The sequence below is a fragment of the Macaca nemestrina genome, chromosome 3, assembly GCF_043159975.1.
Source record: "Macaca nemestrina isolate mMacNem1 chromosome 3, mMacNem.hap1, whole genome shotgun sequence".
NCBI lineage: Eukaryota > Metazoa > Chordata > Mammalia > Primates > Cercopithecidae > Macaca > Macaca nemestrina.
This window is the reverse complement of record NC_092127.1, coordinates 83,506,600-83,529,972: the sequence shown is the minus strand read 5'-3', so window position 1 is coordinate 83,529,972 and position 23,373 is coordinate 83,506,600. Positions and strand designations below refer to the sequence as shown.

Sequence of the window (23,373 nt, the reverse complement as noted above, 5' to 3'; positions counted from 1 at the left end):
TACAGTTTTATTGGAACATAACCACACCCATACTTTTACTGTCCATGGCTGTATGTTACAAAGGCAGAGCTGAGGAGTTGTGACAGAGACTGAATGGTTTGCAAAACCTGAAGTATTTCTTATCTGGCCCTTTACAGAAAAGTTCGCCAACCCCTGCCCTAGAGAGGCAGTATAGATAGAGAACTGGGCTGAGGATTGAGCCCTGGGCACTTCAAAGGTTAGAGTTCAGAAATATGACAAAGGTTCAGCAAGGGAGAATGTGAAGGAGAAGCATCAAAACTAAGACAAAGTGCCTTCCCAGTGGAAAGCAGTTTCTTCTGGGAAAGACAAAAAAAGTGTTTCAAAGAGAAAGCGATCAACTGTAAAAATTACTGCTGATTGATCATATGAGGACTTCAAACTGACCATTAAGGTTGCAGCATGGAGGTGACAGGTATCCCTGACAAAAAGCAGTTTGGTAGAACAGTAGTAATGAAAGCCTAACTTAGGTGATCCTTGGCTATTTGGTTTATATTAAAGAGACTAGAAAACAACGACTGGGAGCTCTATGTTCCCACAGAAATGAATGGGTAGGAGGCTGGTTGTTATGCTGGGGTCCCCAAATGCCAGCATGCAGAGTACTGCTGGGGCACCAACACCATCAGGGGTCCTACTTCCCTCTCAGCTCTTCATTCAACTTTTATAGGTGGAACTAGCACACCCCTCATGCATTAGACCTGCATGGGAAATATTTGTGTACTATTTGTAATACAACTTAAACTAATCCCCCTGTGTTAAGTTCTACATCCATCTAACTCTCTATCCTATCTGATATCAACACACCCACAACCTCTCTGAGGTTCTGCAGCAGCTCGGCTTCTTCCTAAACTACGTCCCCTGAACACATATACTTAAGCTGGGACTTCTTCCACACTGCTTCATTAATAACCATACCTCCATCGGTTTTTTCATCTTTTATACATATTTCAAAATGTCAAGCTTTGGTGGCTCCCTCTTATCTGTTGTTTTAGGGTTACCCTTTCTTACCCTCACTATCACTTTAATAGGATATTTATTATAGGGGAAAAGAGATAAATGATTGTAGTCACTGCGTCATTTTTGCCTTGGCATTTTCACTGTTGTCAAAAATCAGATTGTGTCCTTAGGCATTAATTGCTAACCTCTATCAGGCCCATCAATCTACAAGATATTGCCAAACAGTGATCAAAATTTTCCCTTCAACTGGTTTGAGATTAGATTTTATTCTAGCATTTCCTAAGTTATCTATGTCATTCTTTCTCTCACAAGAGCAAGTTGTATCAGGATGAAAGTTTATTACTTACACTAGAGCAAGTGAAAAAATTGAATGGAATGTGAAAAACCATACCTAATTTTATGTATCTATACCAGACAGCTAAATGCATGCCATATACCAACATATGATGACACACTATTACAAAACCACTTATAGAGATTCTTACTGGAAGTTTCAGCAATGACTGAAGCTAGCTTTGTTTTATTTTCTGATAAAAAGATTGAGAAATGTAAAGAAGCCTAAAAACTTCAATAAAAATGCTTCCTCTGTTTCATGTAGATCACACAATTCCTATTTCACAGCATTCATATAGAAAACGTTTAAGGTTTTAAGGACTGAAAAATCAAATAAAATACTTTTTCTATATTCACACAAAACCCATTGTGTTCTATTATATCAGTTGAAGTTCTATGACATAGGTCAACTTTAAAAAGTTACAGAAACTCATATTTAAGACTCAAACATATTTTGTGGATTATTCACGGGAAGTTCTCTTTTAAGTCCAAAGATAGAGCACTTTCAATGGCAGATTCCACCTACTACCCAGATGACGTAAAGAAAACTTACAGTAATTTGAACACAAGCACATGCTTACTGTAAGTGACAAAGCAAATTAATTTTAAAGAATGGCTTGGTTCATTTCCAGACTAAATAAAAGCAACTTGAATTATCCACAGCACTATTTCTCTCAGTAAACCAGTTGCCTGTCCCATAATAACAAAATTCCAAATTATAGAAAGCATAGCTTTTCCCTATCCTCGGAGAAAAGTTTGAAATCTAAAATAAAATTTCAAGTTATTAACAAAACAAAACAAAAACACCCAAGATATCAAAGGAATATATGCAGTGTTAGGTCTTTGGCTCAATATAAGTGAATCTAACTTCATTATGATTTCCCAGTTAATTCAAAAGACTGCAAGTACCCATTAAAACTTTAAGATCTAGGAAGCCGGGCAGAGTGGTGCATGCCTGTAGTCCCAGCTACCCAGGAGGCAGAGGTGAGAGTATCGTTTGAGCTGGGGAGGTCAAGGCTGCAGTGAGTCGTGAGTGCACAACAAACCAAACAAAAATAAATAAAATGAATAAACAACAGCAACAAAAACCCCTCTGAAACCTATAATTTAATAGGAACACTTTCAAAACAATCAATTCTATCCACATCCCTTATTTTCTCCCTTCACAGAATGTAACAATAAGATTTTAGTCTAATGCCTTAAAGTCAAAAGGGAAAAATAAATAACATTTATTAAATACCTATCATGTGTGAGACACTGATAATTATACACATAGTCTCATTTAACTGCCACAGCAATTCTATAAAATTACTAGTGCTTTCCCCATTTTATTTATGGAGAAACTGAGCTACTGGATGTCATCTGAGGTAAGGGATGCCATCTGGTGGTTAATTCAGTCGAGTGACTTGTCCAAGATGGTAGTCAGGACTACAACTTAAGTGGTTTGACTATTAGTCTAGAACTGTTACAGCACAGTTGCTTCTGGAAGTTGCAGAAATCATAACCCTGGTGTCACTAAGATGTTAACAAATGTTCTGAGAAATAAGTACTCTGTGGTTCAGGTTTCAGAGAAGTTACATCCGAATTTTCCAGAACTTCAATAGGCAAATTACTCTTTAAAAAAGCAATAAAATGGGACGTATTCTAATTTATTAAACCATGAAACCCTCTGTTTTAAAGAAAACCTAGTAATACACCATGGGATGCTTGTGTTCAACTAAGCAGTTCGGAAAATGATCATCTGGTCCAATCTCCTCATTCCGTGGTTTAAAACAATGAGATGCAGGGAGGTGAAGTGACAGCAAGATACTAACAGGGTCAGGGCTGGCACAAGGAGGCCTGATGATTCCCACCAGGATGTTCTTTCCCCTAATCATCCTGTCTCACTGTTTCTACAGAGCTTAACACCAATTTTTTTAAAGTATTACATGAATCACTTATTCTGATTTTACTGAATGACAGTAAAGAGAAACCATTTACAGACATGAAGCTGGAAAATGTTCTACCTCCCAATGCACTAGTATTTCAGAGACTTGGAATATATCTGGAAATGTGGAAAATGATTCCACTTCAGTAACAACGAATAACAATTTTAGGCCAAGTAGTACTACACTCATATTTGTCTTTGAAGTGAGACATTAGTCCACCCTAGTACTGCATACAGACATACTGAGTAAAAAATATCCAATCTGTGACCATCTTTATAAAGGGTAATTTGTTCATTGTTTTCTCCTTACCCCATTCGCCCTAGAGTGGCTTCCTTTCACTTTGCCCTACCCCTTCTAGCAGGTAGTAAACGGTCCTGGCCAGTGATGCCATCTGGCGGTTCGTTCAGAAACTGTTTAACCAACACACTTTCCAATCAGGATCTCACCATCCGGACCCTCTCCAAAACCACACTCCCCTTTCTTCCAATTTTTGCCCATTTACCTTAGTAAAATCGGCTTTTCTTCTTTCCTGTGCTGTTTATCCAGCTGAATAAAAACGTATTTTATTTGTGGCACTCTAGTTACAGAAAAATCATGAGTTCTAAGTACATTTGAAGCTAAAGAAACAAACCGACGAGAAGAGGCCAACATAATCCCGAAAATGCCCCCATTCGACATCCTGTCCTAATAGAGACTGTTAGAATCTCCATTATTCATCCAGTGCCTTCAGGGAATACCAGTGCTGAGAAGAACCTTGAGGATCATCACTTCAAGGTCAAATGCTTCATTTTACGGCTGAAGAAACTGGCTCTGTGAAAAAGAATTGAAGTAACCACCCACCCAACAGCACACAGCGAGTTAATGGCAGAGCCAAGATTATGGCCTAGGACTCCCCATTCCAAATCCGGTACTGGGTCAACTACTCTGTGCGCGCCAGGCTTCTCAAGCCTGTTTTTGCTCAACCAGTGTATTTACTTTTTCCATAATTAATTATAGTAAAATTGTGAATCTCTGTACTATGCCTAACAGTGTCTAGCACATTTCATATTTATTGATTATTTGGGTATCTATTAATTACTGTACTTATTGCAAATCTAGAAGACTTGCAGCAGACAGGCTTTTTTTTTTTTTTTTTTTTTTTTTTTAATCTGCTTAAAAAGCGAACTGCCACTTTAAACATTGTTTCTATGACTATTCCCATTATTCATTATATGGTAACCTTTTGGAACACAATCCATTCAGAAATTTGAGACTTCCTGTTCACCTGATTAGTCTTAACCAAAGACAGAAGAAAATATGTGGCACAGGGTGAAAACTGCAACCAATTTTGAAGAAAACAGAAATTCTAGTACTAGTTGCATTATAATCACACTTTAGGCAAACTTGTCTTCTCTCCCACAAAATAATCCTCGACCCTAAACTCATGTAGGATAACTGCAAATCCTTCATAAATTACAAATATCTCTAATGATTATAGTTACTAATAGTAATTTATATTTTAGACCCTGTGACTAATCACTTTACATATACAATGTCATGTAATTCTTGCAGCCCTATTTTACAGATGGAAAAAACAAGGCTTAGCAACTTAAACTCGTTCGGGGTCACAGAGTTAAGACCTGAAGAACTCGGAGGGCCTGCTTAGAAGTGAAAGCCTCCAGGGCCAGTGCTCCGAAAAGGGGAGCAATAATGCAAGGCCCACTTTGATACTACCACTCCAAGGCTCTGCAGTCAGTGGGGCGTGAAGGCAAGCGACCAAGATCACTATTTTCAGTTACATTTAACGTACACAGTGAAACAATGGGGTACACGGAAGACCTGGGTCCTTTCTCTGAGCTGGACAACTCAGGGACCCCCCCCCCAAGTCGCTTAGCCCTCTGGGCTGTTCAACTTGGGGAGGAAAAGGGGCTGCCCCGGGGCCAACGAGGCTTTGGATGGTGGATCATATTCAGGGTGTAAACCTGTGCGTACCGAGTCAAGCTTCTGGGAAAGAACCTTCATCAGAGTCCCTCCAAAAAAGAAGACACGCTGGATTAGGCATCTGCAAAGTTCCGCCCGCCTCTCCGACGTCAGGGAGCTCCGGCAGTAGGCGCTTTCTTATGCCACTAGAAAGGCCGGCGTGTGGGCGGGCTCTGCCTTCCCTTCCTCACTAAATTGTGTGAACCCAGAACCGCGGCCTGGCCGGCTAATGGCTGCGGGCCGCCGCAGGGTGGCCGCTAGCACTCTGCCCACCCCTCGGGGAGGGCGGCTGGCAGGGCACAGGGCGCTGTGTACCCCCGGCCGGCAGCCCTGAGCCTCTGCGCTCGCTTTGCGGTCTTGATCCGCCGTCTCCTCGCTGTCAGTTCTCGTGACTCGGTGCGCGCTCCGGCGAGAAGGAAGGTTGCCTGGACCGCGCAGGTAGCGCCGAGGGCCCCAAAAAGAGAGACAGGGGAGACCGCGCGGGGCGCCGCAAGTGTCCCCTATTCCATCCCCCACCCAGGTTTCTTCGGTGCGCCGCTCAGCGAACCTCCACGAGCTACTTACTGAAGAAGAGGCGATAATTCTGCGAGCAGGGCTGGCCGCGCTCCTCGGTGTGGTACAGGGCCATAGCACGGCGCGGCCCGGTCCCAGCACTGGTCCCCAACCGCAGGCACGCAGCGGCGGGGGCACCCTTGCGCAGCAGCCGCAGCAGCGCGCTCATGGCGTCAATGACGGTCCGGCTGTGCGCGCGGAGCTACCCGGGGGCCCGACCCGGCCGCGCGCCGGTGCCCCCTACCGTCCGGAGTCATCCCTCCCGCCCCGGCGCTTGGGCTGCGATCCTGGTGCCTGCCAGTGAATCTGGGCCACCAGCCAGTTGCGCGCACTGTGCCCTCAGCGAGGCCGCAGCTCAAAGACGAGTAAGACAAGACCCACCACCCCTGAAGCGCTCACTGTCACTTGTTAATTTATACATTTATTCATGCCTTCATTTATCCCGTCAAGATTTGCTATCATGATTTTTTATTACAGTGATGTAATATTGAGTGATTACTCTGTGCCAGGAACTGCTCTAGACCCCGTCCAATATAGGAGATGAGCGCACATGCACACAAAGACATCACTATAAGACAAAATGATCAGGCCACCACGTGAAAACGTGACGTTGACACCGACTTATAGAGCAAAAAAACCCTAAGTAGCTTACTCAAATGCCATCTTCTCCATGAGACCATTTCCCAACCCATAGAGATAATTTATCCTTTCCTTTTTTTGTTGTTGTTTTTGTTTTTGTTTTTGAGACAGTCTCACACTGTTGCCTGGGCTGGAATGCAATGGCGCAATCTCGGCTCACTACAACCTCCGCCACCTGGGTTCAAGCGATTCTCCTGCCTCACCCTCCCGAGTAACTGGGATTATAGGCACGCGTCACCACGCCTGGCTAATTTTTGTATTTTTAGTAGAGACGGGGTTTCTCCACGTTGGTCAGGCTGGTCTCTAGCTCTTGACCTACGGTGATCCGCCTGCCTTGGCCTCCCAAAGTGCTGGGATTACAGGCGTGAACCACCACGCCCGGCTGGGAGAATGGATATTGTAGAACACCAGTACTCTGCCCCTATTGTAGAACACCAGTACTCTGCCCCAAGTGTCATTTTATTTTTTTCTAGTCCATCTTCTTTGGGACTATCATCATCTAGACCACTTTCCTACTGGGCAACCAGGTTCTTTCAGCATCTCCAATTATCGTGTGATCATTAAAATTGAGAAACTGGTCTACCCAGGTTCCAGAAAGGATCCCTAGGAGATGTTGTGACCAGCTACTTAGAGACTCTCTACTAAGATTATAGATACTAAAATGTTTTTGTCAACAGTGGTACCTTTGTAATGTGTCAACATGAATAGGCACAACTATAAGGCAAATGCTCCCATAAAAAGGAGAGAAAATCTCTTTTGTGCATATATCACACGGTTGTATAATTTTATTGTTTCTTTATGTTGGGAAAAAAAAAGCTTAATTTTTCTATTAACTTTTGAGGATTAGATATTTGAATAAGACAAATTCCTATGGAGGCAGGGTTGTGGGCTAATTTCTAATGATCTATGGATACTTAAAAGTATCCAGGCTGGGCATGGTGGCTCATGCTTGTAATCCTAGCACTTTGGGAGGCCAAGGTGGGAAGATCACTTGAGCCCAGGAGTTTGAGACCAGCAGCCTGGGCAACATGGTAAAACCCATCTCCACAAAAAATACAAAAATTGGCCAGGCGGGTGGCACACGCCTGTTGTTCCAGCTACTTGGGAGGCTGAGATGGGAGGATGGTTTGAGTCTGAGAGAGGCAGGTTGCAGTGAAGCCAAAATCAGCCACTGCACTCCAGCTTTGGCAACAGAGCCATGCCCTGTTTAAAAATAAATAAATAAATAAAAAGTTTTCTATTGAGATAATCCAGCGTAAAGTTCCAAGGTCCCTCTTGCTAATAGCTTTTCTTAACTCTGGCGACATATTTAATTAGTAACTGATGACAAGTTATATGCATCCTGATTTGAAGAAACCAACAAAGATACTAAACATTTCTGAATATAAATGTTTACTTAAAATGAAATCTTGACACTAACTTGTTATTTTGTAAATTACACTGTAAAATGTTACCAAGTTATCATGCATTCAGGAAAGGAAACCCTGACTTTTGTTAAGTAGGTTTACATTTATTTTTAATCACTTAAATTTCCATCTTTCATTCTCTATTGAAATATTTGAGAATCAAAATTAAAAATGCATAATATAAATGATAGGAAATAATAAGTATCAGGTTAGCTTTTACAACTTTTAAAAAATACTCTGAGGGTAATGTTTATTACATAATATTTAATTATGTACTTATTCAAATTTAGACGTTTGGAGTCTAACACAATGGATTTCCATTATTGACAACTCCTGTTGTCATCATGTAGCAAGTACAAGTCTTAGTCCCAGGAGTTTACAAGTTGGAGAGTAAAGACAAATACACAGAAAATCATGAAATAACATTTCCAGAGTTTATGAAATATCAAACCACCAGAGATTCATCAACACAGAATTGAAACTGGTGGCTCAGGAAAACTATAACTAATATGTAGGAAAGACCAAAATATAAAATATGAGTTATGGTGTCCAGGTATTGACAGTATCTCAGGTACCAAGCGGCAAGGACCCAGACAGTAGTTCTGGCAATAGAAATAGAAAGGAATGTTGAATTTGGAAGAAATGACCAAATTTGATATCTCACTGGAAGTTGTAAAATGAGGATGGAAGAGTTTAAAAAATTATACATAATAAATAACCAAGAGATATGTGGTGTTATTTTCAGATATATGTTAATAAAAATGAGAGAGAAATTTTGACACTAAGATGGTAAACGTAGCTTGGGACATGTTGAGTTTGAAACAATGCAGAGTTCCTGCTGGAGATGAAACTATTTTCACCACTGGAATTCTCTGACTAGTAGACTCTGAGATTGAATTTCATATTCATGTGCAGTGTTTATTAGGTTGCACACCTGTAATCAGTATGTGAAGATGAAGCTAAGAAAGCAAGATAGAGCTGAGAGAGAAGTCGAGCTGTGGTGCAAGCCCAATAGCCTCAGCCAACCTCATAGAATACTCTGGAGTTTAAAAGGCTAGTTACAGTTGTCCAATGGAGAGCACAAATTGATGGGCCTTTATAACCTCAATGATTGGATGGATATAAGCTGACCTCAGAAAGGACATGATTTGGACAAGGCAGCTATGGCCATCCCTGAAGAAGCTCACAGATAAATGCTATTTGCTGCCTGTACTCCCAACAGTTCAGCAAAAATTCGTTAAGCCACGTCACATCACAGTGACTACCACAACTGTGAAACTGCAGTAAAGGTAATAGTTGGAACTAGAGAAAAATTACATAATTAGTGAATTCCAGTTCTGTTTCTGCTTTTAGCATTGGTAAGCATAACACAAAATCTACCATGGTTATGGTTATTGTTTTTTGCAATACTAGATTATCCTAATAGAAAATAAAATAATTTTGAAATTGTGGAGTACTCATTTATGTGTTTACTTTTATAAAAGCAGTAAATGTCCCTAAAATGAATTATTATTATTACCTACATGATAAATAAGCAAATTAAGAAATCTGCTAATTGCTCATCTTTGCTCGCAATAGCTAGCTTGTGGGGGGAAAGAAATAGAGCAGTAGGCAATAAAAGTAATGAGAATTTTAAAACAATTTTGAATATTTTCTAATTAATCAGTTCAGAGACACACAGATTGATATTTCACTAGCCTTTGGAAGACTTTAACCACAAGGGAGACTTTAAAAATAATTTTCATGTTACCAAACATTTAAAATATTTGTCAAATTACAAGATTTCAAAAATATTTTAGAATGTTACAGAATGTTACCTAAAGTTCATGTTCATCTGATATTCATCAACCACATTTTTTTCCTAATAAATCATGTCACAGTTCTATGCCATTTCTCATTTAAATACTGGCAATTATCTACTGATACAATTATTTTCACAATACAACAAAACTACAAGAGCTTGACTAACTTTAGGCCTTAAAATGTATATAGGGGTGTGTGTGTGTGTATGTGTGTGTGTGTGTGTTTATTGCTGTAGTTAATTTATTTTTTTTAGTAAAACAATGATGCTTCAAGATGAGAAAACATGTCATAGACTGAAAGAAAATGTTTGCAAAATATGTGTCTGATAAGGGACTGTTATCAAAATATACAAAGAACTATTAAAACTCAAGAAAAAGAAAACTACCCAATTTAAAAAATGGGCAAAAAGTCATCAACAGTGGACTGTACAAAGAAAGTATAGCACAGCTACACTATGGAATACTATGCAGCCATAAAAAAGAAGGAAATCGTGTACTTTGCAGCAACACAGATGGAAGCCATTATCCTAAATGAATTAATGCAGGAACAAAAAAAAATACTGCATGTTCTCATAAGTGAGAGCTAAACATTGAGCACACATGGGACACAGAGAAGGGAATAACAGACATTAGTGCCTCTTTGAGAGTGGAGAGTGGGTGGGAGGGTGAGGCCAATAAACTACCTATCAGGCACTATTTCCTGGGTGATTAAATAATTTGTACACAAATCCCCATCACACACACACACACACACACACACACACACACACACACAGTTTTAATTAGTGACTGCAAAAATTTGGGGCAAACAGGATGTCCTTCAGTAGGTGAATGGATAAACTATGGTACATTCAGACAATGAAATATTATTCAGCACTAAAAAGTGAGCTATTAAGCCATGAAAAGACATTAATAAACCTTAAATTTACATTACTAAGTGAAGAAAACCAATCTAAAAGGCTACATACTGTATGATTCCAGCTGTATGATATTCCGGAAAAGGTTTAAGTGTGGAGACTGTAGAAGCATCGGTGGTTTCCAGGGGTTAGAGAAGAGTGAGGGATGGATAGATGGAACCCAGGGAATTTTTAGCGCAGTGAAACTGCTCTGTATGATACTCTATGTGTGGATATATATTATTATACATTTGTCCAAATCCACAGAATGCAGAATACCAAGAATGAAACCTAATGTAAACTAAGGAATTTGAGTAATAATGAGTTGTCAATGTAGGTTTGATTGTAATAAACGTAGTGCTCTGGTGGAGGATGTTGATAGTAGGGGATGGTGAGGAGATGTGTAGGGTAGGGAGAATAAAGGAAATCTCTGTACCTTCTGTGAAATTTTTTTGTGAACCTAAAACTGCTCTAAAAAGTAAAGCCTATTTAAAAACAACAATAACAAAAACAAACTATTATAGGAAATGGCTTGCATTCAGAAACTATGAACCAATATGTAGTATTGATACTTTGATATAGAAAAGTTTTCTATTTCTTTTCTCTCGCATTAACTGTATTTTCCATAAACATATTTTCTTTTCATCTAATGAAAATCATTGTTCTATTTTAACTTCCTATCTGACTGTCAGAGTGGCATTAGGACCTTTACATGTCCCATTTATAACAGGCATCTGTTCTTAACCTGAATTGCCATTGCTCGAGCATCAGTATACACTGCCTCTTCTGCAGTCATCTGAAAAATCATTAATCATTTTATGTTAAATGGAACTAGGCTCCCCTGAGGGCCTTCTATGGATGGTTTTACTCTTTCAGAGATTCTAACGTATAGTTCTTTATTATTATTGAGAAAACTTTGTATAATTTTATTTTTAAGCAAATGCCCTTTCTAATTTTCATTTTGTAGACTTTTACCTGTCTCTTTCACCATTCCCACCTCTACTAACTTAATGAACAAAGCTTAAAATCTCAAAGGCCCTTTTATGAAAAGTTTCTGAACACCTAATTTGAAATGTCAAAATTCTCTTTTCAACATAGGCAACTATTAAATTGCAGCTAATTTTAGCTCCCAATTTCAAGGCCGCTTAATATAAATAGGCTGAGTTTCTGAATGAGGCAGTGGTTCACTAGTAATCATTTTCTTATGTTTCTTAGATCTCATGTATTTCTGACAGATCCATACCTGTGTGATAATTTAGCAGGGTGTCTTTGGTGAAAGCTCTTTAAAAGACTGCTCAAGTCAAATATTGGAACATAGTTCTAGGTACCTTAAATGAAGAAAATACATATTTGGTATAGTGAAAAAGAGATTTATAATGGGCCTGATGCCTCTAACCACCTGAAAGAGAGCAAAGGATAGGTCTCTGAAACTCAATTTTGGTGGTTCAGACTTAAAAATGCCTAATAGCAAACAGTGAATTTTGTTTTATTTTTGGAAGTGACATTGTTTCAAGTTGTTTTCCTGACTTTCCACTATTAGAAGAGTCCCTGAGAACAAATACATTTGTTTTAAAGCAATTCTTAATTAGCAGCTTAGAGGAGGATGCTGTGAGCTGCCAACTCTATAATTCTTTCAAAAGTCAGAACAAGCCAGGACCTAGGATGAGGCCAGGAACAAGGCTGGAGAAAGCAAATTGGAGAGCTGATATGTTCTTGTAGGTCTGTTCCTAAACCCAGAAGCCTTAATAACTAAGACTCAGATGACTAAATATCTTATTCTACCATTTCGCTCACCAAAAAGTGACAAGAGGACAAATATCAAGACAATTCTTTGAAGAGTTTGTGTCCATCTGGAGGGAGGGAACAAAAAACCTTGTCACAGCATTTTATTTTGATTTGAAGCCAGCTTGTCTGATGAAGCTGAATGATAGGTATTTGGGAAGTGAGACTTTGAGAAAGGAACAGAAAAGCTTACAATGGATTCTAGGGAAGTTTTACTGTATATGGCAAAATGTAGCTCTTTCCTAACTCCCTTTGAAGTCTACAGAGCCTTCAATATTACTCATTAGTGCTTTTGGAGTTAGTCTTGTGTTTTCAGGAAGATGTAATATACTGAGACTGGCCTCCATGTGGTTCAGATACATGAGGGTTACATGCACATTTAAACAATCACCCATATACTGTATGGGTAAATACAGAATTTGCATTTAATTTTAAGAAATAAGCATAAATCTTCAGAGAAATTTAAGATTCAAGGAGTGTCATTGGGTCAGAGGTTCTCAAGGGGGCAGTACTGCCCCCAAAAAGGCATTTTTGGAAATTGTCAGGGTGTTTCTGATGCCACAATGATTGAGGAGCGTTATTTCTATTTAGTATGTAGGGACCAGGGATGCAGCACACCCTGTAACACTCAAAAGACAGCTCTACACAAGAAAGAGTTGTGTGTGCACATTGCTCTCAGATGTCACATCAGAAATTTGTGTAGGTGAAAGAAGCCTGTTTTTTAAAATTATGTATCTAAGCCTAAAAACTGTCATTTTGCAAATAAATACCAAGTTGTTTTTTGCATTGTTTTCATATGTGCATGCTATTCGAGTCACTAATACTACACACTATCAATCTGCATTTATATCTGTCAGTTCCTAGTGGTTGTACATCGAGATGTAAACATAAGATTGCTTTATATGTCTTTATATGTCTATTATTCTCCATCATACCTTCTTATATTTTTTGTAGCAGTACTATTTCAGTTTTTAATCATATCAATAGAGTTATGTGATTATTTAATGTCTGAATCCTTTACTAGATTCTAATCACCAGAAGGGCGATAAGTTTCCCATTTTTTTTTTAATCATTCTATATCAGTCACTACCATTCCCCCTGACACGGTACATACTTAGTGAAGATTAGTCAAATGAATGAAGGGTTGAGTAAAAGAGGGAGGGAAAACAATCTTCTTTCTAAAAACATAATTTTTTTTTTTTTTTGAGACGGAGTCTCGCTGTTTTGTTTTTGTTTTTGTTTTTGTTTTTGAGATGGAGTCTCGCTCTGTCGCCCACTCTGTCGCCCAGGCTGGATGGAGCGCAGTGGCACGATCTCGGCTCACTGCAAGCTCCGCCTCCCGGCTTCATGCCATTTTCCTGCCTCAGCCTTCGGATTAGCTGGGACTACAGGCGCCCGCCATAACGCCCAGCTATTTTTTTTTTTTTTTTTTTTTTTTTTTTTTTTTTGTATTTTTAGTAGAAACAGAGTTTCACCGTGTTAACCAGGATGGTCTCGATCTCCTGACTTCGTGATCCGCCCGCCTTGGCCTCCCAAAGTGCTGAGATTACAGGCGTGAGCCACCGCGCCCAGCCCTAAAAACATAATTTTCAAACAAAAAAGACTTCTCAGCCAGGCACAGTGGCTCACGCCTGTAATCCTAGCACTTTGGGATTACCTGTCTTGGTGGTGTGTGCCTGTAGTCCCAGCTACCTAGGAGGCTGAGGTGAGAGAATCACTTGACCCCAGCAGGCAGAGATTGCAGTGAGCTGAGATGGTACCATTGCATGCCAGCCTGGGTGACAGAGTGAGACCCTGTCTCAAAAAAAGAAAGGAAAAGGAAAACAAAAACTTCTCAGCTGCTGAGCTCCTAACCCTTCTCATCACATGCATCATCAACCAAAATTATGAACCATTCTACATTATTTTTGGGGGGGCTGAAGTTCTTTTTTGTTGTGGGCATGAGTTCTAATATAAATAAAACCTTTTCATAATTTCTTGCAACGAATTACATAAGATTTATTTTAAGGAATTGCTTTTGGAACCCAAGGTTCTTTTGAATCCAATTTGAGATCTATTATTCCATGTAATTAGAATATGTATAAAAGAGAAAAAAATAGAAGTTCTACAGTTAAACCATTTAAAAACAAAATTAATTCCCACTGCTGAAGGCTTAAAGGGGAAATCTAGAAAATGGGCAGAGAAAATGGGTTGTATCACTAGATTTTGTTCAGGACCTATTTTTACCAATTTAGTAGCTCAACCCTGGAATTGGAGTAGAGTATTACCATGATTATTATATTTATAATATTACAAGGGACTTATAAGGTATCATTTGGAGCTGAAATTTCTCATAATTATTTTAGCCTAGAAGTAGTAATACTACTTAATCAAGTAAAACATTCTGGTTTTTTTCATGCCATTTAACAATGTATAGTTAAATCACATGTGATTCTTCTATGACAGATAAATTTTATGTCTAATTTAATCAATATCTAGAAAGACTAAAAGCTTAAGACCAAATATATTCTTCATGTCATTTGGACTTAGTTAAAATCAACTTAATTGTATTCTTTCCTATTTCCAAGGAATATATGGGCCTCAGGACATGAGCTTAATTTCACATAGAAAAAATCAATCAGAAAAGAAAATTCTACATGCCAACCACTCCTTTTTTTTTTAGACAAGGGGGAATAAAATTAATTTCTCATTTTTCAACCAATTAAGTTTCTATTCTCTAAGTCAGTCTGTTTCTTGGACCATTTGTTTCATTGAAATTTGGATCAAAATTTATTTTAAAATAAGGAGGAAAAACGTATTTAGATAAGAAATAAAGGATAGTGCTCACTTGGGCATCACATATACTAAAACCGGAAAGAAGTAAAGGATAGATCTCTTATCTTCTCTTTAATCATGACAGTCTTAAAGGGGAATCCAATGCACCAACATAGTTGCTTTTTGTTTTGTTTCGTTTGCATCATCCTGCATTATTCTCCTATTTAGCTCTGCTTAACCACTTCTGCCAAGGTATTCCAAAGGGCAAAGGAGAAAGACTGTATGCCGCTTCTGTTTGCTAGGTGTTTGCAATTCTGAGGCAGAGTTTAGGGGGGTCAGTGAACCTGGATTTTATTTAAAGGATTACATTTTTATTTTCATTAACTTCTAACTAAAACGTAGCATTTATGAATGCAGGCAACAAACCCTGTAGCAGTGTTAATATTATAGTGCCTATGATTCGTGCCTCCAACAGAAATGGCATATAATTGTTATATCACTTTCCGGATGTTGCAGATGACTCTATCATTTACACCCATCACTACTTCAAAATTATGGTAGTTATATCTGCTGCTAGATCTAGTTATTTAGGTCTTCAGTGAAGAAGCATGTTATTAGATCACAAAATTATTTTCTAAAATATTTTTGTAAATATAAAATCAATATCATGAGTTTCTTCTTTATATATTTAATGGATTTACAAATGGTATTTTGAGAAGGGTTTCATAGGCCTAATAAGGCTGCCCATGGGATGCATGAAACAAAAGCCATTAAGAACCATAAAGCAGTTATTTTCAACCTTATTAGACCTAACTTTCTCCTCTTTAAAAAATTGAGGTGAAATTCACATCACATACAATGAAGTATTTTAGAGTGTACTATTTAGTGGCGTTTAGCATAGTCACAATATTGTACAACTGTCACTTCCTTCTGGTTTCAAAACATTTTCATCATCACAGAAGAATACCTCATATCCTCTAAGTAATAACTTCCTGTTCCCCCCTGCCACCCGCTGACATCCGTTAATCAGCTTTCTATCTCTATGGATTTGCTTATTTTGGATATGTCACAGGAGAGGAATCATATGATATGTGGCTTTTTGTGTCTGGTGTCTTTCACTTAGCATAATACTTTTGGTGTCCATCCACATTCTAGAATATATCAAATCTTCATTCCTTTTTATGGCTGAATAGTATTTCATCGTGTATCATTGTACATTACAATTTGTTTATCGTACTCAGCAATAAAAAGGCAACCTATAGAACAGGAGAAAATTTTTGCAACCTAGTCATCTGACAAATGGTTAATATCCAGAATCTACAAAGAACTTAAATTTACAGGAAAAAAACAAACAACCCCATCAAAAAGCAGGTGAAGGATATGAACAGACACTTCTCAAAAGAAGACACTTATGCGACCAACAAACATATGAGAACAGACACTTCTCAAAAGAAGACACTTATGCGACCAACAAACATATGAGAACAGACACTTCTCAAAAGAAGACATTTATGCAGTCAAAAAACATTTTAAAAAGCTCGTCATCACTGGTCATTAGAGAAATGCAAGTCAAAACCACAGTGAGGTGCCATCTCATGCCAGTTAGAATGGCAATCATTAAAAAGTCAGGAAACAACAGATGCTGGAGAGGATATGGAGAAATAGGAATGCTTTTGCACTATTGGTGGGATTGTAAATTAGTTCAACCATTGTGGAAGACAGTGTGGTGGTTTCTCAAGGATGTAGAACGAGAAATACCATTTGACCCAGCAATCCTATTACTGGGTGTACACAAAAAGGATTATAAATCATTCTACTATAAAGACACATGCACACGTATGTTTATTGCAGCACTGTTCACAATAGCAAAGACTTGGAACCAACCCTAATGCCCATCAATGATAGACGGGATAAAGAAAATGTGGCACATATACACCATGGAATACTATGCAGCCATAAAAAAGGATGAGTTCATGTCCTTTGAAGGGACATGGATGAAGCTGGAAACCATCATGCTCAGCAAACTAACACAGGAACAGAAAACTAAACACCACATGTTCTCACTCATAAGTGGGAGTTGAACAATGAGAACACATGGACACAGGGAGGGGAACATCACACACTGGGGCCTGTCAGGGATGGGGGGACTAGGGGAGCGATAGCATTAGCAGAAATACCTAATATAGATGATGGGTTGATGCGTGCACCAAACCACCATGGCACGTGCATACCTATGTAACAAATCTGCACATTCTGCACGTGTATCCCAGAACTTAAAGTAAAAAAAAAAGAAAAAAAAAAGACAATATAAATTTTTAAATGAACAATGGATTTAAGTAGACATTTCTCCAAAAATATATACAAATGGTCAACAAACACATAAACAGATATTAACTTCATTGGTCATTAAGGAAATACAAATCAAAAGAAGATACCAAAACAAAACAGCAACAACAACTAATGAGGTACCACTGCACGGTCACTAGGATGGCTACAATAATTAAAAACAAATAAAAAATAGGCATGGAGAAACAGAAACTCTCGTGCATTGCTGGTGGGGATATAAATGCTGCAGCTGCTCTGGACAATGGTTTGGTGGTTCCTGAAAAAGCTAAACATAGAATTGTCATATGACCCAGCAATTCCTCTTCCAGGTATAGACCACAGAGAAATGAAAACATATAACATATATCCACACAGAAACTTGTATATATCAATGGTTATAGCAGCATTATTCCTAATACCCAAAAGAAGGAAACAACCTAAGTGTCTATCAACAAATGAATGGATAAATAAAACTCCATTTTAATAGAAAATATTTTGTAACTTTTTTTATTCTTCCAAAATGAAACTGATAGATAATAAAACCTATTACACTCAAAATCTTCAAAAAATCAACATAATGCCTATTAAAGAAGGCATAAAAAATTTGTAATAAAACTGTATGTATCAAATAAAACTATATGTTCAATATGCAGATGTGCAAGCACCAGTCATATGGGGGCAGTTAAAATAATCCAGGGAAGAGATCTTACTTTGTGGACATCTCATGATGTAAATGGCATACTCACTGCTAAAGGAGACTTGTGGCTGCCAGACAACCGTTTGCTTAAATATCAGGCTCTATTAATTGAAGGTCCAGTGCTGCGACTGCACACTTGTGCAACTCTTACTCTTCCAGACAATGAAGAAAAGATAGAACGTAACTGTCAACAGGTGATTGCTCAAACCTACACCATGTGAAGGGACCTTCTAGAAGTTCCCTTGACTGATCCTGACCTCAACTTGTATACTGATGGAAGTTCCTTTGTAGAAAAAGGACTTCGAAAGGTGGGGTATGCAGTGGTCAGTGATAATGGAATACTTGAAAGTAATCTCCTCACTCCAGGAACTAGCGCTCAGCTGGCAGAACTAATAGCCCTCACTCGGGCACTGAAATTGGGAGAAGAAAAAAGGGTAAATATATATACAGACTCTAAGTATGCTTACCCAGTCCTCTATGTCCACGCAGCAATATGGAGAGAAAGGGAATTCCTAACTTCCGAGGGAACACTATCAAACATCAGGAAACCATTAGGAGATTATTATTGGCTGTACAGAAACCTAAAGAGGTGGCAGTCTTATACTGCCGGGATCATCAGAAGGGAAAAGAAAGGGAAATAGAAGGGAACCGCCTAGCGGATATTGAAGCCAAAAGAGCTGCAAGGCAGGACCCTCCATTAGAAATGTTTATAGAAGGACCCCTAATATGAGGTAATCCCCTCCAGGAAACCAAGCCCCAGTACTCAGCAGGAGAAATCAAACGGGGAACCTCACGAGTACATAGCTTCCTCCCTTCAGGATGGCTAGCCACTGAAGAAGGAAAAATACTTTTGCCTGCAGCTAACCAATGGAAATTACTTAAAACACTTCACCAAACCTTTCACTTAGGCAGTGATAGCACGCATCAGATGGCCAAATTATTATTTACTGGACCAGGCCTTTTCAAAACTATCAAGAAGATAGTCAGGGCCTGTGAAGTATGCCAAATAAATAATCCCCTGCACTTCAGGCCGTACATTTCAATCCCGTATCTTTAACCTCCTTGTTAAGTTTGTCTCTTCCAGAATCGAAACTGTAAAACTACAAATGGTTCTTCAAATGGAGCCCCAGATGCAGTCCATGACTAAAATCTACCACGGACCCCTAGACCGTCCTGCCAGCCCATGCTCTGATGTTGATGACATTAAAGGCAACGCTCTGGAGGAAATCTCACCTGCATGACCCCTACTATGTCCCAATTCAGCCAGAAGCAGTTAGAGCAGTTGTCAGCCAACCTCCCCAACAGCACTTGGGTTTTCCTGTTGAGAAGGGAGACTGAGACACAGGACTAGCTGAATTTCTAGGCCGACTAAGAATCCCTAAGCCTAGCTGGGAAGGTGAGTGCATCTACCTTTAAACACGGGGCTTGCAACTTAGCTCACACCAGACCAATCAAGTAGTAAAGAGGGCTCACTGAAATGCTAATTAGGCAAAAACAGGATATAAAGAAATAGCCAATCATTATTGCCTGAGAGTACAGGGGGAGGAACAATGATCAGGGATATAAACCCAGGCATTCGAGCCGGCAAGTGCTACCCCCTTTGGGTCCCCTCCCTTTGTATGGGAGCTCTGTTTTCACTCTATTAAATCTTGCAACTGGAAAAAAAAAAAAAAAAAACCTTTAGATGGTCTGTAGGTCTTCCAGCAAAAGTGATGTCTTCCATTATAACTATTTTCCGATAGCCCCATGTGAACAATCTCTTTTTTTTTTTTTTTATCAGCTTAACACATTCTTTAAGAATCACTACCACCTTGACCACCCCTCCCCTCAGAAACATTTAGAATGAAAGCAAGAGAGAGGAGGGAGAGGACAAAAAAAAAAAAGAAAGAAGGAAAGAAAATGAAAAGAAAAACAGTCCAGTTGGATGGATCCTAGTGAGTAATGAAGGAAAGTAGTAGACAAATAATATGGAGATTTATGGGGCTTATTTAAGCATGTTGGAAGATATCCTATATGTTATGGTAATCCAGTAAGGGGTTTTAAGCAGGTAGAGCCATGATTCAGCCAGGGATCCCTACCTGGTTGGAATGTGGCCAATGAATTGAAAGGGTGCAAGTGTGGAATCCAGGGGTCTGTTTAGGAGGCCATTAGAATAATCCAAACAGGACACAAGAAGGATATTGGGGGTGATGTGATAGAAACAGACTGCTCTTCTGCAGTCATAGAGTCAATGGGAAAGATTACAGAAGCTGAGATTCCCAGGGTGGAACAGAAAGAATAAATTCAGCACAGAAGAAGTTAGAAGACTCTAATACGAAGAAGGACAAAGAGGACTGGGCATGGAGATGAGGAAAGGAATTAAGAAGAACTGTGAAGCTGAGAAAGAATGAGTTAAAGGGAAAAATGGAAATAAAGTTAGAAAGATGGGTGGAACTGTAATTTGGAGGCCTTAAAACAGTAGTGGTTTATATCTTTGAGCACCAAGTACGAAAAAACTGAAATGTTTGTGTACTTTTAAAAAAATAAATAAATAAAGTTTTATATTTTTAAAACTTTTTATTAGAAAAACCAATATTTGTCTCTCAGTTAAACAGGTTATTTCCCTCTTCTTGAAGAATTTCACTTTTGTTTTAAAATATCAAAATCATATAACTCATCTGCTCAATGATGTCTGGTGAGATGCAGCAGATTTCGTAGTTGAGAAAGACACTTCTGCAACCAGTCTGTTGTGTCTCTATTGACTTAGTTTCTAAGCTACTTAATTATAAAATACAATTTTTTCCTGGAGACACATAATATTGTGTTCTCTATGATAAGAGATTTTCCTGTTGCACATGAGATAAATAGCAATACTTCTAACACAAAGAAGTGTGCCTTAATTAACATACCTTGAATTAAAGGCCTTTCATGGCAGTAACCATATTGGAGTTTAAATTTTATGAAAAAAATGACTTCCCTTAGCCCCATTCCTGGTCTTAGGTTAGAAACTGCCCAAGGAGAGGTCTCCCAGAGCATGGGATCTGCACTTCTTGGTATGTTTTATTCATGCTATAGAAGTTAGCTTCCTTTATCTGGGAGGTTTCTGGCTTTTGCTTTAGCCAGCCCTAACCAGTTGTGAGGTGAATGCCATGAATAGATTCTCCTTATCTGCCAGAGAAGCCAGCAGCTCAGTTAGCAATAGCTGTGGTCTTGCACTGCCTAGGACAGTTTGGCTCCATCTGAAGGGGGCACAGGAGAGTGCGTAACTGAAATTAAACGGAGGCCTTGCTCACAAAGTGAAGTCACTCAAGGATCTCCAGTAGCTGTCACTACCTTTCAGTTTTAGAAGAAAGGGGGTGGGTATCCAATGGTCTTCAGTGATCCTTTTAGGACAGTATGAAATCAGCTAGAATGTTAATCCAATGCATAATCCTAGTATATACACTTATAAAAGCTCTGACCTAATTCTAGTATGTACACTTATAAAATATATCTACCCTGTTACGCCATATACAATGTATGTAGAATATTATTTATTGTACATTATTTTATTTTTACATTTTCTCTTTAGTTTTTAATCTAAACTTTACTCCAAGTGTAAATAATATCAAAATTACCTAACCAGTCTGCTCAGACTCTTTTTGGCTGGCTTTGATATCACAGTGTCATCTACAAACAGATAGATGAGACTTCCCTAGAGAAAACAAGCTACAGTCATGCACTACTTAACAATGGGGATATGTTCTGAGAAATGCATCAGTAGATGGTTTTGTCATTGTGTGAATGTACTCACACAAACATAGATGGTATAGCATACTACACACCTAGGCTATATGGTGTAGCCTATTGTTCCTAGGCTACAAAGCTTTATAGCATGTTATTACTACTGTACTGAATACTGTAGGCTAATGTAACACAATGGTAAGTATTTGTGTATCTAAACACATCTAAATATACAAAAAGTTACAATAAAAATACCATATTATCTTATGAGATCACCATTGTATATGTGTTCTGTCACTGACACAAAAGTCCTTATATGGTGCATGACTATACTAGCATATGCCTTTAACCGACTAATCTCTTGGTACTAATTTTTCAGTTATCAGCATGTTCTTTGTTAGAGGCGCTTTGCTGTTTCTTATTTTTTGTTTTAGTGACTAAGAAATAAGTTTTTTTTTTTAAGTAAAAGTTCAAATAACTTTAAAATAACTTCCCATTCACTATCTCCAACATTTAAAAAATATGTATTTGTATATGTATAAGTAAAAAATAATATGAAAAAAACTTAATCTAAAGAAAAAGGATATAGAAGTGACTAAACTAAGATGCTTTTCTTGTAACTTCTGGAAAACTATAGCTAGTCCTTAGCTGTAATTATAATTATTTTATCTAATTCCTCGCTTTTAAAATTACTACTATTAACTGATCACTAGTAATATTTAAATTTCTCCATCCTAGAAATGAAGCTTAACTCTTTCCTCAGACGCTAGATAAGAGAGCTTATGATGAAACTTTCAATCCCATTTTTAAACAGATAATTAAATGAGCATTTATCTCTTCATTTGCAGCAATCGTACATTTATATCAATTACTTTGCCTTTGCTTAAAACATTTTAGGTAGTCTTTTCTCGGAAATGTCTTCCAGACTAAGTTATCAGCCACTTTAAAAATGTCAGTCTTATCATCTCATAATGCTATTTCATTTTAGGCCCAAAAATGTTAATACCCAATGTAATCATATATCTTTTCCCTGCTCATATCTCTAAATGACTTTCAGCTTTTTTCAGAAACCAAATTGTTTAGAAGACAAAAATTTGTCATCATTGAGCATATTCCAAAAAGAATGCCTTAGGCTCTGGAAAAAAATACAAGTACCCATAGATGTTTGCCCTTTCAAATGTTCAAAATATCTTCAATTCTCTCATCTCATTTATTCTTCAAGACCTTTCTTAGGTACTATTAGTCTCATATAGGGGAATAAACTGAGGCCTGAAGTTACTCATTTATTCATTCATTTGATGAATACTTATGTAATGCCTGCTGGGGGCCAACACTGGCAGATCAGATATGTCCAAAGTTACATAGCTAGCAACTGGTAAACCAAGACTAGAACGCAGGTCCAATTTTTTGCCCTACCATACTGCCTATAGCAGATTATATATTCCAAAAGGTAAAAGCAGCCACCAATATTTCTTATTCCACATGCTCTAGAAGTTTGCCACTCCTCTCTCAAGAGGTAGGCCAGGTGTGGTGGCTCACACCAGTAATCCCAGCACTTTAGGAGGCTGAGGCGGGCAGATCACCTGAGGTCAGGAGTTTGAGACAAGCTTGGCCAACATGTTG

At 38.4% G+C, this 23,373-nt stretch overlaps 1 protein-coding gene and 1 pseudogene across 1 annotated transcript in view; both read right to left on the bottom strand.

Moving 5' to 3' along the window:
• Positions 1 to 5,941, bottom strand: part of LOC105486306 (inorganic pyrophosphatase 2) — a 112,064-nt gene extending 106,123 nt beyond the window's left edge. Inside the window, exon 1 of the mRNA XM_011749141.3 lies at positions 5,760 to 5,941. Coding sequence (XP_011747443.1) covers positions 5,760 to 5,916 — 157 coding nt within the window. The 5' untranslated portion in view covers positions 5,917 to 5,941. The remainder of the gene's footprint in view (positions 1 to 5,759) is intronic.
• Positions 1 to 23,373, bottom strand: part of LOC105486434 (protein PIMREG pseudogene) — a 73,026-nt pseudogene that overhangs the window by 11,485 nt on the left and 38,168 nt on the right.